This window comes from Mustelus asterias, chromosome 18 (assembly GCF_964213995.1).
Source record: "Mustelus asterias chromosome 18, sMusAst1.hap1.1, whole genome shotgun sequence".
NCBI lineage: Eukaryota > Metazoa > Chordata > Chondrichthyes > Carcharhiniformes > Triakidae > Mustelus > Mustelus asterias.
This window is the reverse complement of record NC_135818.1, coordinates 88,542,297-88,560,475: the sequence shown is the minus strand read 5'-3', so window position 1 is coordinate 88,560,475 and position 18,179 is coordinate 88,542,297. Positions and strand designations below refer to the sequence as shown.

The 18,179-nt window shown below is 47.8% G+C and overlaps 1 protein-coding gene across 6 annotated transcripts in view; it reads left to right on the top strand.

Annotated features, from left to right (window-relative positions):
• The window catches only part of LOC144507345 (nesprin-2-like), a 316,785-nt gene that overhangs the window by 262,163 nt on the left and 36,443 nt on the right, over positions 1-18,179 (top strand). For all 6 annotated transcript variants that reach the window (XM_078234517.1, XM_078234521.1, XM_078234520.1 and 3 more), the window contains 5 exons: positions 6,192-6,354; positions 8,004-8,182; positions 10,503-10,653; positions 12,405-12,587; positions 13,854-13,991. In XM_078234517.1, the coding sequence (XP_078090643.1) occupies positions 6,192-6,354; positions 8,004-8,182; positions 10,503-10,653; positions 12,405-12,587; positions 13,854-13,991 (814 nt within the window). The remainder of the gene's footprint in view (positions 1-6,191; positions 6,355-8,003; positions 8,183-10,502; positions 10,654-12,404; positions 12,588-13,853; positions 13,992-18,179) is intronic.

The window sequence follows — 18,179 nt, the reverse complement described above, 5'->3', positions numbered from 1 at the left end:
CAGTTGGCAGAAATATTAACTAATTTTTTGCTTTGGTATTTTTAACCAGGAGAGCGAACAGGTAGATATGACATTGGATGATGAAATGATACACAAGTGCTTTTAAAATTTAAAACAAAGGATGTATTGAACAAACTAAACAAAGAGGGGCAAAGTCCTGCTCCGGGTGGGTTGCATCAACATATTTTAAACAAGTCGTGGGAAGAGATAGCTGAGGTATTGCTACTTCTATCTAATAATGCCACAGCATCGACAGATAGCTCAGTAATTCCTACTTTAGGAAGGTGGACAGAATTTGTCCAGGGAATTCGAGACCAGACACTTAACATAGAACAGGAAAACTAATAGAATCCTCACGAAAGGGGAGACAGAGGAACAGCTGGAAATTAGAAATACAGCAACGAATAGTCAGCATAGGTTTCAAAAGGGAAACTCTTCCTTTACCAACTTATTGAATTATTTGAGGAAGTAACAGTGACGGTAGATGATGGTAAAGTAGTAGATGTAATTTATCTGCATTTTCAAAAGGCCTTGGGTAAGGTCTCCCACAACAGACCAATCAATAAGGTGAGAGAATGTACAGTGAGGGGGAAAGTGGCAGAATGGATTGTCAGTGAAATTCGAGATAGAAATGTCAGAGTGGCTGGAAGGAGCAGTTATTCAGAGCGGTGGGAGGTTGTGTTCTGCAAGGATCAGTGCTGGGACCACTGCTGCTCACAGTTTATATTAACAATTCGGACTCTCAGAGGGTCAGCACTGAGGGAGTGCCGCACTGTCAGAGGGTCAGTACTGAGGGAGTGCTGCACTGTCAGAGGGTCAGTACTGAGGGAGTGCCGCACTGTCAGAGGGTCAGTACTGAGGGAGTGCCGCCCTGTCAGAGGGTCAGTGCTGAGGGAGTGCCGCCCTGTCAGAGGGTCAGTGCTGAGGGAGTGCCGCACTGTCAGAGGGTCAGTACTGAGGGAGTGCCGCACTGTCAGAGGGTCAGTACTGAGGGAGTGCCGCCCTGTCAGAGGGTCAGTGCTGAGGGAGTGCCGCACTGTCAGAGGGTCAGCATTGAGGGAGTGCCGCACTGTCAGAGGGTCAGCACTGAGGGAGCAGAAATTGTTATAAATACAGGGTTTTTCCTTTTATTTTGGCTCCTGTGTATTTATCTGTTGGAATATTAATTTTGTTTTTGAAGAGAAGGAGTATTTAATTTGGAGTGAATACATTTAAATAGAAAAGGGATGAGTGCTTTGTACTTTGAAATATCTCTTGGATAACAACACTCACTTATTTAATGAAATCTCCCCCATAGGATTCTATTATTATATTTTAAACTAACTCTGGTATTAGAGGCCGAATATATCCTGACCTATCCTGGACTCCTCCACTATTAGCTGAGAACTGGATTTAACTCTAATCCCAGTGAGTAACTAGTGTGCCCTTGTTCCATATGTCCCTCTGCGCTGTGATGCTGATTCCCATGTGGTGTGGTTAGTAAATAGCTCAAGGACCGGCAGAGGGAGGGGCCCAGTGACACACTCTGAATGCTAACAGATGATCAGGGGAGTGCCTGACAGACCGCACGCTAATCCTTTTTACTGGGTTAAGCCAGCAGCTTTTCCAATGAGACATCTGTTGCCTTCAACACCTGCCCTCCAAGTCCCCATTGTTGGAGACAGGAATGTCCCAGAGTCTCTCACTGCGGAGCTGTCAGCATCATCACTGCCTCAAGACAAACACAAGCATCTCACAGGCTGGGAACAGCTTTTACAGAGTTTCAGCTGAGTGTCTTAAAGTTTATTTATTCGTGTCACAAGTAGGCTTACATTAACACTGCAATGAAGTTACTGTGAAAATCCCCTAGTTGCCACACTCCGGCGCCTGTTCGGGTACGGGAGAATTTAGCACAGTCGATGCACCTAACCCGCAGGTCTTTCAGGCTATGGGAGGAAACCAGAGCACCCGGAGGAAACCCAGGCAGACATGGGGAGAACGTGCATACTCCGCACAGGCAGTGACTCGAGCCGGGAATTGAACCCAAGTCCCTGGTGCTGTGAGACAACAGTGCTAACCACTGTGTCACCGTGCCTGCCATCGGCCTTGAGGCTAGAATCCATCTGAATGAATCTGGGACTTCAGTTATCCCAACCATAGACTGGGATAGTAACAGTGTAAAGGGCGAAGAAGAGGAGGAATTCTGAAATGTATAAAAAAGAAGTTTCTTGATCAGTCTGTATCCACCCTCAGGAGCGTTGCACTGAGTTCTGAAGAATGACGGGAGAGTGCAGTAGGTTTTAGTGGGAGGGGATTTGGGAACAATGGTCATAATCTGATCAGAATTAGTGACATGGTGCAAACAAGCAGAAAAATACTTAACTGGAGAGAGCTAATTTCATTGAGCTGAAAATGGTCTTTTCCCAGGCGGATTGCAATCAACAAATGGTGGACAAAATAGAAATTGAACAATGGGAATCTTCCAGAGAGTAAAAAGTATACATGTTCCCACAAGGAAGGAAAGGTGCAGCTAAACTGGAGCTCCCGGATTGACTAAAGATTATCAGGATTAACGTTAGACAGGAAAAGGAGGCCCTCACATATCAGGTTCAGGCTACAATACAGAAGCAAAATGAATACAGAAAATACCAAGGAGGTCTGAGAGGGACGAGAGTCAAAAAGGAATAGATTAGCCGATAACATAGAAGAGAATTCTAGATAGTCAGAGAAAAGAGGGTTAAAGGAAGAGTGGGACTGATTAGGGACCACAAAATAAACTTTTGTGAAGGCAGCACACATGGTCAAGGGATCAAGATATTAAATGAGAATCTTCACTAGAGACAGGGCTGCTGTCAATCTAATAGTAAAGGAGGAGGCAGTATTGATAGAATAAACTTTGGGAAAGAGGAGTTACTGTGCTCAGAGTGGATAGCCACCTGGTCTGGATGGGACGTTTGTTGGGTTACTGAAATCATCATAGAAATCATAGAAACCCTACACTCAAGAACAGCTTCTTCCCTGCTGCCATCAGACTTTTGAATGGACTTACCTCGCATTAAGTTGATCTTTCTCTACACCCTAGCTATAACTGTAACACTACATTCTACTCTCTTCTTTCCTTCTTTATGAACAGTATGCTTTGTCTGTATAGCACAAGAAACAATTATTTTCACTGTATGTTAATACATGTGACAATAATAAATCAAATCAAAAGACTGGGTCTCAGTTGGAGTATTGTGTCCAATTCTGGCCCCCACGCCTTGGGAAGAATGTCAGCACTCTGGAGAGGGTCCTGGGGAGATTTCCTCGGATGGTATCTGGGATAACGGACCTCGGTTATGTGGAGGGAGCAGGGCTGTTCTCCTTGGAATAGGTAGGAAGGTTCAGAGGAGATAATCATGGCGTTCAAAATGATGAGAGGTTTTGATGGAATAACTAAGCCAGAACTAGAAGACTCAGTAAGCAGAGGAGACAGATTTATGTCGATGACCAGAAAGAAGCAGAGGTGGCTGGAGGAAACCGTTTAAGAAATTACACAGCGAGTGATCTGAAATTTTCTACCTAAAAGAGAAAGTTTACAGGGCCAGGAGAGACCAATTTGATTTATCTTTCAAAGGATCGACACAATCTGGATGGGCTGAATGGCCTCCCAGGTCTGCGGTATTATTCTGTGTTGAGACACAGACTACGCGTGTGTGACTTTTCTCTGGGGAATGTGTTGTGTGTACTGCTGGAGAGGAATTGTGTTACATTGTGCGGAGACGCGTGACTGACAGTTGCTGGGATCAGCTGTTTGCTTTTAGAACTGGTTTAAGCTGGGGCCCAGTCTCTGCATGCTGCCAATCAAATATATTCATTGTCCTGGTCATCTGCGACTGCCTCTCATCTGTCTGTTTACAAGTGTCTTTGTAGGTGATTTGGAGACTCCCATCACAGTTACTGTGACAATTGGGATCTGGTACCCTTTGAAATTCCAGTGAAACCTGATAGGGGGTGTGGGGGGGCGGGGGGGAGGGGGGGGGCGGCAGGATGGTGCAGTCTGCTCAGGGGGAGGGGAAAGAGTGGGGGTTGGGGGGAGAATCATTTGCCTTGTGCAGTGTTGCATGTGTGTACGTATATTATAGGGTAGAGCCTGCCTTGCTGGTGAGGCCTCCCTCTCCTCTTTCACTCACCTTGGAAATGCAGGCCAGTGCTGATTCCTCAGGCAGGTAGCTCCTGAACGCTAGTTCTGTCTGAGTCTAGTGCCCAGAGTGAAGCTGTGGATCGTGTGTCTAACAGTAAGCTTTGTGTTCCTGTACCAACATTGCTTCATGTTGCCAGTAGCCGATCAGTTCATTCAACAGAGATTTAATTGCAATTCAGATGTAGCGTATTGTGTGTGTCTGCATGTGTGCTTGTGTGTATTTGTATGTGTGTGTGTGTTTACATGCACACAGATATCAGACGCTACTGAGTGGAGGATGTGAACACACTGGTGCTGATTTGATTGTCATTGTCCCCGCTGCTCCTGGTCTGAGTCTGTGTGCTGATGAAAGCATCGATTGGAAAGGTCATTTCTGGGTGGAGGATTCCAGATCGAGCAATCGTCAATATACCAGGACGTGTGGAGTGGGGGAGGGACCTGCGAGTGTCTCCAGGAACACTGGAATGAACCACGGTGTGATCTGTATTATTTATCTTTGATTTGTTGTCAGATTGACCCGTGCTCCAGACAGGAAGTTAATTTGTGGATGAACCTTGCTGTTCTGCTGGGTCGGTATTGTTGAAAGGAATGATTTGCTAACACTGAGGCAGTGACTGTGTGAACCTGTGTGGTCACAGGGATGCTGAGGGAGGGGGGATTTATAAATTGCCGGCTTTAAGATGTGGGAAAATAGGTTAGACTGTGTGAGCATGGGAGGGGCTGGCCTGCACTGAGGGATAAATATTGCCAGAAATCCCCTACTCTGAAATAGCGTTGTTGGATCTTTTCTGTTTAACTGAAGAGCAGACTGAGCCTACGGTGTAACACCCGATAGACAACATCCCCACATGCAGCGTTCCGTCAGTACTCTGCTGCCTCGGGTTTTGTGCTCATACCTTTGGAGTGAGACTTGAACCCACAGCTCCCTGACCCAGAGTTTATTAGTGTTACAAGTAGGCTTACAGATGCCTTCTGAACCGCAGCTGACTCTATTCAGAAAGCAGTGATTAACCCTTTATTAGTGAATGAGTTTAACGCACTGTGCCAATACAGCTGTCACAGCAGTGATACTTTAGACAGGTCAAGCCAGTCCTGGATAAAGTACTCATACCCGGTGTTATACTGGGCCCAACAGACAAGATAAACCCTGGTCAGCTGCTCTCAACAGGTGCTCCAGTTGGCCTCAGTGTCACTGTCTTGGGGCGACAGGGAAGATGAAAGCTTAGCCAGGGTTCACACTGCTGATCACTATCCACTCTGAGTACCTGTGTGCTCACACAGAGTGAGGCTCATGTCTCGTCTCTGCTATCTCAGCTAGCAGACTGTGTCCAATTCTGGGCATGACACTTTAGGGAGGAGGTCATGAAGAGGGTACAGAGGAGATTTATCTGAATGATACTAAGGAATTGGGACTTCACTTATGTGGAGAGGCTGTGATTGTTCTCTTCAAATAGAGATGGTGAAGGGGAGATTCAACTGAGGCATCAAAATCAGGGGTGGTTTTGATAGGTTAAATAAGGAGAAATGGTATGGAGATAGTATGGCAGGGTGAGATCAGCCATGATATTATTGAATGGTGGAGCAGGCTTGAGGGGCTGAATGGCCTACCCATGCTCCAATCCTTCTGTACTTGAGTGTCAGTAACTGGTGGACACAGGTTTTAAGAAACAGCGGGAGATTATGGAGAAATATTTTTTACACAGCGATTTGTTGTGATCTGGAAGGCGGTGCCTGAAGGGACGGTGGAAGCAGATTCAACAGGAACTCTCAAAAGGGGAATTGGAGAAATAATTGAAAAGGAAAAATGTTCAGGGCGATGGGGAAAGAGCAGGAGAGGGATTCATTGGATAGCTCTTTGATGCATTGACATGATGGGCCAAATGGCCTTGTGCTACAAGGTTGTAAAGGATACAGGCCAATGACGAGCCTCTCTCCCACTGCCCTACCTGAATCCATGGAGTGGAATGAGAGTGAGGAAACCATGTTCCTCGCGATTGCTGCCATTAAATCTCCATTTCCCTGATCTCAGAGTGAAGAAACTGAAGGGGACACTGGGTTCCGTGCAGCATCTGGACAAGGAGATGAGCAGCCTGCGTACCTGGCTCTCTCGCATCGAGTCGGAGCTCTCCAAACCTGTTGTTTACAACATCTGTGACGATCAGGAAATTGAGAAGAAGCTCGCAGAGCAGCAGGTGAGTGGTTTAGGAACAGGAGGAGGCCATTCAGCCCCTTGAGCCAATTCTACAATACATTGAGCCCACCCCACCCCCACCAAGCTGGGGAAATAATCCCGTCATCATTTCCAATCTGTGAATGGGAGAGGGGGGAGGGGATGGGAATGGGGCAGTGTTTGGGGAGAAGGGGGTTTATGAGGAGCTGTGTACTGAGCTGCTCCCCTAAGGCTGCTTCCACTCCAGGTGAGTGCTGATCCAATACATTGGGGAGGGGTTTAGTGAGGGGCACCCACTCCTCGAGACCCTCCAATGGATTCCTGCTGCAATGTGTCAGGGCGAATCGCGAAGTGGTATGGCTGGTGAGTGTTGCTGAGTTCACTGTGATGCTGGAGCAGTGTAGAATCCTCACGATGAGGAACAGGCAGAGTCGGATGAGGCCATTCCCCTCCCCCCTCTGTCCATGGGCGAGTGGACACAGGTTACTGGGCGCATTGGTCAGCACTCTCTCTCAGGCTGGGTACCCAGGGTGTATTGGAGAAACAACAATGCCATAATGGCACGGTCTCCTCTCCCTCTCTCTCTGTCCCTCTCTCTCTGTCCCTCTCTCTCTGTCCCTCTCTCTCTGTCCCTCTCTCTCTGGCCCTCTCTCTCTGTCCCTCTCTCTCTGTCCCTCTCTCTCTGTCTCTCTCTCTCTGTCTCTCTCTCTCTCTCTGTCCCTCTCTCTCTCTCTGTCCCTCTCTCTCTCTCTGTCCCTCTCTCTCTCTCTGTCCCTCTCTCTCTCTCTCTCTCTGTCCCTCTCTCTCTCTCTCTGTCCCTCTCTCTCTCTCTCTCTGTCCCTCTCTCTCTCTCTCTCCCTCTCTCTCTCTCTCTGTCCCCCTCTCTCTCTCTGTCCCCCTCTCTCTCTCTGTCCCCCTCTCTCTCTCTGTCCCCCTCTCTCTCTCTGTCCCCCTCTCTCTCTCTGTCCCCCTCTCTCTCTCTGTCCCCCTCTCTCTCTCTGTCCCCCTCTCTCTCTCTGTCCCCCTCTCTCTCTCTGTCCCTCTCTCTCTCTCTGTCCCTCTCTCTCTCTCTGTCCCTCTCTCTCTCTCTGTCCCTCTCTCTCTCTCTCTGTCCCTCTTTCTCTCTCTGTCCCTCTCTTTCTCTCTCTGTCCCTCTCTTTCTCTCTCTGTCCCTCTCTTTCTCTCTCTGTCCCTCTCTTTCTCTCTCTGTCCCTCTCTCTCTCTCTGTCCCTCTCTCTCTCTCTGTCCCTCTCTCTCTCTCTGTCCCTCTCTCTCTCTCTGTCCCTCTCTCTCTCTCTGTCCCTCTCTCTGTGTCTCTCTCTTTCTCCCTCCCTGTGTGTGTCTATCTCTCTCTATGTGTCTCTCTGTCTCTCTCTCTCTCCAACTGGTGTCTTGGGTCCAAAATTAAAACCAGCTATCAATAATTAATGTCACTCTAACCTTCTCCTGTCTGCCTCCCTTTCGTTCACTCTGTCTGTCTCACTACCTTTTGCATGCTCTCTACATCTGTCTGTCCGCTTTTAGCTCCATCCCTCCATCAGTCTGTCTCCTCCCTTTTTGCTTTTGTGTGTTAGTATGTTTTTGTGTGTTAGAGAGTGTGCTTTGTGTATATGTGTGTGTGTTGGAGAGTTTGTGTGTGTGTGTTGGATGACCTTTGTCCTCTTGTTACAGGAGCTGCAGAGAGATATTGAGCAGCACAGTGTGGGGGTTACCTCAGTGCTGAGCCTGTGTGATAGTCTCCTGCTCGACACCGACACTGAGACGGAATGCGACTCCATCCAGCAGACCACACGGAGCCTGGACCACCGATGGCGCAACATCTGTGCCATGTCGGTGGAGCGCCGAATGAAGTATGTTGGAGTTGATCTTTGTTGGACAGAGAGCTGGGATAGCGGTGGGGACCGTTTCGGGGACAGCACTCCCTCTGCCCCACCTTGAGGGCCACCGTGAGGTTACTGACCGGGTGTGACAACCCCCTGGCTGAATGGCCATCCCATTTACCTCCTTTGCCTAAATATCCAGAGCACATGAGATTGAAGTCCACTGTCGCAGGTTTGAGAGTTTGAACTGAGATAAGAAATGTGTTACAAGAGACCACTCCATCTGACGAAGGAGCATTGCTCCGAAAGCTTATGGTATTTGCTACCAAATAAACCTGTTGGACTTTAACCTGGTGTTGTGAGACTTCTTACTGTGCTTACAAGAGAACACCAGGCTGTTGGATTGTGGTTAAAACCCAATGGGTTCAGTAATGTCCTTTCGGGAGAGAAACCCTCCATCCTTACTCAGCCTGGGTATGTGTGACTCCACACCCACAACAAGGTGATTGAGCTGGAGCTGCCCCGTAGATTGGCCGTGTGAGATACTCAGTATCTGGATATAAATTGTTCCATTGGTAAGACACATTACATGTGCAGTGGACAATGGGGAACCTGTGGATGTGGTGTATCTGGATTTCCAGAAGGCATTTGACAAGGTGCCGCACCAAAGACTGCTACATAAGATAAAGGTGCACAGTGTTATGGGTAATGTATTAGCATGGATAGAGGATTGGTTAACTAACAGAAAGCAAAGAGTGGGGATAAATGGGTGTTTTTCTGGTTGGCGATCAGTGACTAGTGGTGTGCCTGAGGGATCAGTGTTGGGACCGCAATTGTTTACGATTTACATAGATGATTTGGAGTTGGGGACCAAGTGTAGTGTGTCAAAATTCGCAGATGACACTAAGATGGGTGGAAGAGCAAAGTGTGTAGAGGACGCTGAAAGTCTGCAAAGGGATATAGATAGTCTAAGTGAGCGGGCGAGGGTCTGGCAGATGGAGTACAATGTTGGTAAATGTGAGGTCATCCATTTTGGTCGGAATAACAGCAAAATTGACTATTATTTAAATGGTAAAAAATTGCAGCATGCTGCTGTGCAGTGGGACCTGGGTGTCCTTGTACAGGAATCTCAAGGAGTTGGTTTGCAGGTGCAGCAGGTAATTAAAAAGGCAAATGGAATTTTGTCCTTCATTGCTAGAGGGATGGAGTTTAAAAACAGCGAGGTTATGTTGCAGCTGTATAAGGTGCTGGTGAGGCCACACCTGGAGTACTGTGTACAGTTTTGGTCTCCTTACTTGAGAAAGGATAGACTGGCACTGGAGGGGGTGCAGAGGAGATTCACTAGGTTGATTTCGGAGTTGAGAGGGTTGGCTCATGAGGAGAGACTGAGTAGACTGGGGCTATACTCATTGGAATTCAGAAGAATGAGGGGAGATCTTATAGAAACATATAAGATTATGAAGGGAATAGATAAGATAGAAGCAGGGAAGTTATTTCCACTGGCGGGTGAAACTAGAACTAGGAGGCATAGCCTCAAAATAAGGGGAAGCAGATTTAGGACTGAGTTGAGGAGGAACTTCTTCACACAAAGGGTTGTGAATCTGTGGAATTCCCTGTCCAGTGAAGCAGTTGAGGCTACCTCATTGAATGTTTTTAAGGCAAGGATAGATACATTTTTGAACAGTAAAGGAATTAAGGGTTATGGCGAGCGGGCGGGTAAGTGGAGCTGAGTCCATAAAAAGATCAGCCATGATCTTATTGAATGGCGGAGCAGGCTCGAGGGGCCAGATGGCCTACTCCTGCTCCTAGTTCTTATGTTCTTATCTTGAGTGATCCCAGCCAGAAAATTCTCCATTATGCCCCAGATTCTACGGCCTGTTTTGGTGGGTGGTAGGAGGGAGTTCCAGATTTCCACGCCCCTTTGTTGAAGTCGTGCTGACATCATAGCCGAATAGCCTGGCTTCATTTTAAGGTTTTGCTCCAACCCCCAATCACCAGAGGAAATAGTTTCTCTCTATCGATGCTCTCGACTCCTATAACCATCTCAAACAGCTCAGTCCTCACTCTGTATAACAGGAGAGACAATCGCCCTTGTCGCACGGTACGAGACCAGTGATAGTCTGCATTGTGCAGTAACTGGCCTGGTGACAGTGCACACCGTGCGGTAACGGGGCTGGTGATAGTTCACACCGTGCGGTAACGGGGCTGGTTATAGCTCACACCGTGCGGTAACAGGGCTGGTGATCGACACCATGCAGTAGTGGGGCTGGTGATGGCTCACACCGTGCGGTAACAGGGCTGGTGATCGACACCGTGTCGTAACGTGGAAGTGCTTTCTTTGCCATCACAGGATCGAGGAGACGTGGAGACTCTGGCAGAAGTTTCTAGATGACTACTCTCGCTTCGAGGATTGGCTGAACGGGGCAGAGCGGACTGCGGCTCAACCCAACTCCTCCCAGGTCCTGTACTCCCTCGCCAAGGAGGAACTGAAAAGATTTGAGGTGATTTGGGTTTGAGCTGGGTTTGGGGGCAGTAGGGGTCTGTGGGTGGGTGCGGGTGGGTCTGTGCTGGGTGTGGGGTCTGTGGGTGGGTGCGGGTGGGTCTGTGCTGGGTGTGGGGTCTGTGGGTGGGTGCGGGTGGGTCTGTGCTAGGTGCGGGAGGGTGGATGGGTCCGTGCTGGGTGCAGGGGAGTGGGGGGGGTGTCTGTGCTGGGTGCGGAGGGGGGATCTGTGCTGGTGTGGGGTCTGTGGGTGGGTGCGGGTGGCTCCATGCTGGGTGCGGGGGGTGGGTCTGTGCTGGGTGTGGGGTCTGTGGGTGGGGGGTGTGGGTGGGTCCGTGCTGGGTGCGGGAGGGTGGATGGGTCCGTGCAGGGGAGTGGGGGGGGGTGTCTGTGCTGGGTGCGGAGGGGGGATCTGTGCTGGGTGTGGGGTCTGTGGGTGGGTGCGGGTGGCTCCGTGCTGGGTGCGGGGGGTGGGTCTGTGCTGGGTGTGGGGTCTGTGGGTGGGTGCAGGAGGATGCAGGTGGTGTGGGTGGGTCTGATTTACTCCGAGGGTATCAGGATGACAATTCTGTATGGAGACTGGAGGAACTGGGATTGTTTTCCCTGGACCAGAGAGGTTTTAGGAGAAGAGTTGATAGACTGGTTTGGATGGAATAAATAAGGAGAAAGTGTTCCCGGCACAGGAGGGTCGGATATCCAATAGAAAGACAGATTATTATTTGAATGGGTGTAAATTGAGAGAGGCGGATACTCAGTGAGACCTTGGTGTCCTCGTGTATCAGTCGCTGAGAGTAAGCGCGCAGGTACAGCAGGCAGTACAGAAGGCAAATGGTATGTTGGCCTTCATAGCGAGAGGATTTGAGTATAGGGATAGGGATCTTTTGCTGCAATTGTATAGGGCGTTGGTGAGGCCAGATCTGGAGTATTGTGTGCAGTTTTGGTGTCCTTATCTGAGGAAGGGGGTCCTTGCTATAGAGGGAGTACAGCGAAGGTTCACCAGGCTGATTCCTGGGATGGCGGGTCTGTCATATGAAGAGAGACAAAGTCGGTTAGGATTATATTCACTGGAGTTTAGAAGAGTGAGAGGGGATCTCATAGAAACTTATAAATTTCTAACAGGGTTAGACAGGATAGATTCAGAAAGAATGTTCCCGATGGTGGGGGAGTCCAGAACTAGGGGTCATAGTTTGAGGATAAGGGGTAAACCTTTTAGAACTGCGGTGAGGAGAAATTTCTTCACCCAGAGGGTGGTGAATGTGTGGAATTCACTCCCACAGAATGTAGTTGAGGCCAAAATGTGTGGTAATTTCAAGAAGAAATTAGATATAGCTCTTGGGGCTAAAAGGATATGGGAGGAAGGGGGGGATCAGGATATTGAATTCGATGATCAGCCATGATCAAAATGAATGGTGGAACAGGCTTAAAGTGCCAAATGGCCTCCTCCTGCTTCTAGTTTCTATCCAGAGGACACAGATTGAAGATACTTGGCAAAAGAACTGAAGATGAAAAGCAGAGAAATATTTTTAATGCAGCGAATTGTTGTGACCTGGAAGGTGCTGTGTGAAAGGACAGTGGAAGCAGATTCAACAGGAACTCTCAAAAGGGGAAGTGGATAGATATTGAAAATGAGCAGAGCTATGGCGGTAACAGAGAGGCTAACTGACTAGCCTGTTCAAAAGGCTAGCACAGACACGATGGGACAAATAGCCTCTTTCTGAGCCTAATCACTCTATAATTGATGTTTGGCCACAGACTTTCCAGAGACAGATTCACGAGAGCCTGACCCAGCTGGAACTGATCAATAAGCAGTACAGGCGATTGGCGAGAGAGAACCGCACCGACTCTTCCAGCCGCCTGAAACAGATGGTGCACGAGGGAAACCAGCGCTGGGACAGCCTGCAGAAACGCATCGCTGCCATCTTACGCAGGCTCAAGGTAACCACGCCACCGTCAATGGGGGCAGCAACACGTTGCAGCATTTACACAGCAACAGAATCTTACCCTACAGAGTGAGGCCATTCAGCCCCTTTAGCCTACCAGACCATTCCACGTGCACACACCATGAGGGATGTATTATGCATTAGATCTCTAGAGGCAGGAGTCGTAGGGACATAAAGCAAATTCCCGCTATGAAATTTGGAAGCAACCTGGGGGTGAACCTTCTGCTTGCTGATTATACCTGGCAACTCGCCTCTGTCCCACAGACACGCCCTCTCTATTTTCTGATTCATCCAATGGGATTTGGATGGTAGCTGTCACATTAACAATTGAATATCTTCCTCCCCTGCAGCTTATCTCTGTATGTGGAAGCTGATTAGAAGGATTTAATCTTCCTCCTTGGAGAGTATCTAATATGAGTTCAGTCGTTCCTCGGCCCCAACTCTTTACGCCCATTTTTGGGTTCAGGAATTCACTGCGGAGATTGGCAAAATGGGTACATGGATGGGTGTAAAATTGGGTGTAATGTCCCAAGGATATCCTTGCGGAAATGGCACCTGGTCTACACTGAGAGTCAGCCTGACCTCCACATGTCACAATGGGCTGAATTTTCCTAGTAACATTGGTATCAGGCTGGGAGATGGGAGGACATCAGTAGGCTGAGGGAAGGCATGGGGAGCGGAGTTGCCCTCTTTCCACTGCTGCCATGGCACCCTTACTGGCAGTGGGCGGGTGGCCCAGTTAACAGCTGCTTCTCACTCACCTGCTTGGTCCCAGCATCCTCCCCAAAATCCACCTGTTCAGCATTGGAGTGGGGGGTGGGGGTAGGGGAACATGTCCTCCGTTGGACAAATCCCACATCAACAGCTTTCAATGAGCTGCCAGTGGCACCGTATCACTCTCAGATGCTGCCAGGCACCCGGAACGTGGTTGCATCTTGCTGGTGGTGGGACTTCAGTCTCCCTCAGAAATTCCTGACCCAAAGTCACAGCGACTGGTAATCGTGAAAGCATTAAAACGCAGCAAGTGCTGGAAATACTCTGCAGCTCTGTCAGCGTCTGTGGAGAGAGAGAGGCACAGTTCATGTTTCGAGTCTGTATGACTCTTTCTCGAATAAGTTCCAAAGAAGGGTCATGTTGGACTCGAAAGGTTATCTCTGTTTCTCTCTCCACAGACGCTGCTGGATCCGCTGAGGTTTTCCAGCACTTCCTTTTCAACCCTGAAACCATTCCTCCCTCTCTCACTCCATTCATATTTCTACAGTATTTCACCAATCAGAGGGAAGAGTTTGAAAGTTGCCGGGAGGGTATCCTGGTGTGGCTCACGGAGATGGACCTCCAGCTCACCAATGTGGAACATTTCTCCGAGAGTGACATTGATGACAAAGTGCGGCAGCTGAACGTAAGTGTCGTTTGAGTCAGGAACTCCATTTATTTATATCATCCTGGATTTTAACGTAATTTCATCAGGTGATGAGTCGATGTTAAATAAACACTATTCAAATTTGAAAATTGCAAATAATGGGAAAATCTACTAAACCCCTTTTTTTCAAAAATTTATTATTAGTGTCACAAGTAGACTTACATTAACACTGCAATGAAGTTACCATGAAAATCCCCTAGCCGCCACACTCCAGCACCTGTTCGGGTACACTGAGGGAGAATTTAGCATGGCCAATGCACCCTAACCAGTCTTTCGGACTGTGGGAGGAAACCGGAGCACCCGGAGGTAACCTACGCAGACACGGGGAGAATGTGCAAACTCCACACACACAGTGACCCAAGGCCGGAATCGAACCTGGGTCCCTGGCTCTGTGAGGCAGCAGTGCTAACCACTGTGCCACCGTACCGCCCTGTATTGAACCTTGGTTTAACCACACTTAGAGCTCTGGTCTCCACATTACTAAAGGGTACAAAGGCTGTGGTCGGGTGCAGAGAAGATTAACGAGTGATGTACCACAGCAGTGCGGGTACACCGATCAGGAAAGCATTGACAGGTTGGATCTCTTTTCTCTTGGAAAAAGAAAGCTGAAGGATGATCTAATAGAAGTCTTTAAAACTCTGCAAGTGTTTGATAGAGTGGGTGCAGAGAGAACATTTCCTCTTGTGGGATGTAACTCGAGACAATCAATATAAGATAGTCACCATGAAATCCAATGGGGAATTCAGGAGAAACCTCTTTACCCAGAGAGTGATGAGAATATGGAACTCACTCCCACAGAGAGTGGTCGAAATGAATAGTGTAATGTGATGAAATTAATACTGTTTTAGATTTTTTTTTGATTTTGTAAGTTAGTACCTGTGGCAGTGAACCTTGGCTGACCAGAGATTGTAATATTTAAGGTACAGAATGTATTTAAGAGATGCGTTTGAGGGAGGAGAGGACTAGAGGGTTACAGTGGTGGATTTAGATGAGAAAAGATGGGAGGAAACTCGAGTGGAGCATGAATACCAGCATGGAGTGGTTGGGCTGAATGGCCTGTTACTGTGCTGTATATCCGAGGTCATCCTTTTTTCACCTTTAGCTCTTCAGTGTTAATCCGTTTGGCCTTTCTTCATCTATCACTGGGATCATACAATATTACAGCACAGAGGAGGCCATCCTGGAGTTGAGGTTCATTCCGGAGTTGAGAGGGTTGGCTTATGAGGAGAGACTGAGTAGACTGGGGCTATACACATTGGAATTCCGAAGAATGAGGGGAGATCTTATAGAAACATATAAGATTATGAAGGGAATAGATAAGATAGAGGCAGGGAAGTTGTTTCCACTGACGGGTGAAACTGGAACTAGGGGACATAGCCTCAAAATAAGGGGAAGCAGATTTAGGACTGAGTTGAGGAGGAACTTCTTCACACAAAGGGATGTGAATCTGTGGAATTCCCTGCCCAGTGAAGCAGTTGAGGCTACCTCATTGAATGTTTTTAAGGCAAATTTTTGAACAGTAAAGGAATTAAGGGTTATGGTGAGTGGGCGGGTAAGTGGAGCTGAGTCCACAAAAAGATCAGCCATGATCTTATTGAATGGCAGGGCAGGTTCGATGGCCTACTCCTGCTCCGAGTTCTTATGTTCTTATCAGAGAATCATAGAATCCCTACAGTACAGAAAGAGGCCATTCGGCCCATCGAGTCTGCACCGACCACAATCCCACCCAGGCCTCACCTCCGTATCCCTACATATTTACCCACTAATCCCTCTAACCTACGCATCTCAGGACACTAAGGGGCAATTTTAGCATAGCCAATCAACCTAATCCGCACATCTTTGGACTGTGGGAAGAAACCGGAGCACCCGGAGGAAACCCACGCAGACACGAGGAGAATGTGCAAACTCCACACAGACAGTGACCCAAGCCGGGAATCGAACCCGGGTCCCTGGAGCTGTGAAGCAGCAGTGCTAACCACCGTGCTACCGTGCCGCCCGTTATGTTCATTCAGCCCAGAGTGCCTGTGCCAGCTGGGCAGATAGGACATAAAAACAACGCGAGGCCATTCAGCCCTTTGAGCCGGTTCTGCTGTTTGGTGAAAGCATCGTTGATTGGTGACCGAATTCCTGTACCTTTGTCCCAAATCCTTTAATAACTCTGGCTGACAAAAATCTCAGATTACAATTAATAATTGATCTAGCACCAATTGCTGTTTTGTGGGAGAGAGTTCCAACCATCTCCCACCCTCTCTGTGTGCACACGTTTCCTAATCTCACTCCTGAAAGGATTGGCTCCAATTCTTAGACTCTGTCCCCTAGTCCTAGACTCCTCGAGCAATGTGAATTGTTTCTCTCTATTTACCCTTTCTGTCCCTTTAATATTGTGAAAACTTTGATCAAATCACCCCTTAATGTTCTAAATCTCACTTCAGAATTTAACCTTTGGAGACTGGTTTCATTCAGAGAAATCCAGGCTTTACTGTCTCCAGGGCCAGTATATTAACCTAAGGCATGCTGCCCAGAGGTGTGACTCCAGGTGTGGTTTAACCAGGGCTTTGCGTGGCTGAAACATAACTTCTACCTCCTTATGTTCTTGTCCTCTAAAGACCAGTATTTCAGTAGGTTTTTAGATTTGATCACCACCATCAAGTTAAATCACCACCAGTCAGCTCTCCCCCTCAATAGGGAGAGCGGCCTATGGTCATCTGGGACTATGGCGACGCTACTTTCGATTTTATGTACCTGTTCCTGATATTTAAATAATCTGTGTACCTGGAATCCTATCCCCCTATCAATATCTCTGTAATGTTACACTTCTATCTCCACTGTTCACAATGCCACCTATCTTTGAATAGGTGAAGTCCCAACACAGATCTTTGTGATATACCACTTGTCTCATCCTCATGCGATATACCATCTCGTCCCATCATCACAGTGAGAATACCTGCCCACGTTCTCCACTCCCCGTCTCCCGCGGCTCAGACAGTTCCCTAACTAATTAAACATTTGCCTTCAATTCCATGAGTTTCAACTTCAGCTAACAGTCTCTTATCGGGAATTTATCAAATGCCTTCTGGAAATCCGTATGAATAACATCCTCACAGACTCTCCTGTGTACTACTTTGTCACCTCTTCACAAGAGGTGTGACCTACTCTTTATAAATCAATGTTGGCTCCCCCGGTCACCTGAAAATGGTCAAGTTGTTTAGTGACACTATCGTTGATTTGATTTATTGTTGTCACGTGTATTAACATACAGTGAAAAGTATTGTTTCTTGCGCGCTATACAGACAAAGCATACCGTTCATAGAGAAGGAAAGGAGAGTGCAGAATGTAGTGTTACAGTCATAGCTAGGGTGTAGAGAAAGATCAGCTTAATGCAAGATGAGTCCATTCAAAAATCTCTCAGCAGGGAAGAAGCTGTTTTTCAGTTGGTTGGTACGTGACCTCAGACTTTTGTATCTTTTTCCCAAAGGAAGAAGGTGGAAGAGAGAATGTCCGGGGGTGCGTGGGGTCCTTAATTATGCTGGCTGCTTTGCCGAGGCAGCGGGAAGTGTAGACAGAGTCAATGGATGGGAGGCTGGTTTGCGTGATGGGGGATTGGGCTACATTCACGACCTTTTGTAGTTCCTTGCGGTCTTGGGCAGAGCAGGAGCCCCAGACCGAGCTGTGATACAACCAGAAAGAATAACTATAAATTCTAGTGATTTCCTGCAGTAGATGTTAGCTAAACAGTTTAAAATTCCCTGGTCCACTTTTCTCACCTTTCGTAAAAAAAAAAGAGCTGTCCATTTTATTCACACGCCCCTGTTCTTTCCCCATAATCCTGCAAATTAATCCTCTCCAAGCACGTGCCCAGTGGCCGTTTAAAAGAATCTGAAAATGTGGTGGAATCAGATTTTTAGGAGTGTTTAGCAGCCGCATGTGTGTGCGTGTGTAACAATGTCTCCTTTAGTTACTGACCTGTATATTAGAGGGAACAGTTTGTCCATATGTATTCTATCAAACCCCTTCTGATTTTGAACAGCTCAATTAAATCTCTCCTTAGCCTTTCCTGCTCTAAGGAGAACAATCCCAGCTTCTCCATTCTCTCCACATTAGCTGAAGTCCCTCATTCCTGCTCCCATTCTGGTAAATCTCCTTGTGCACCCTCTCCCATCACTGACT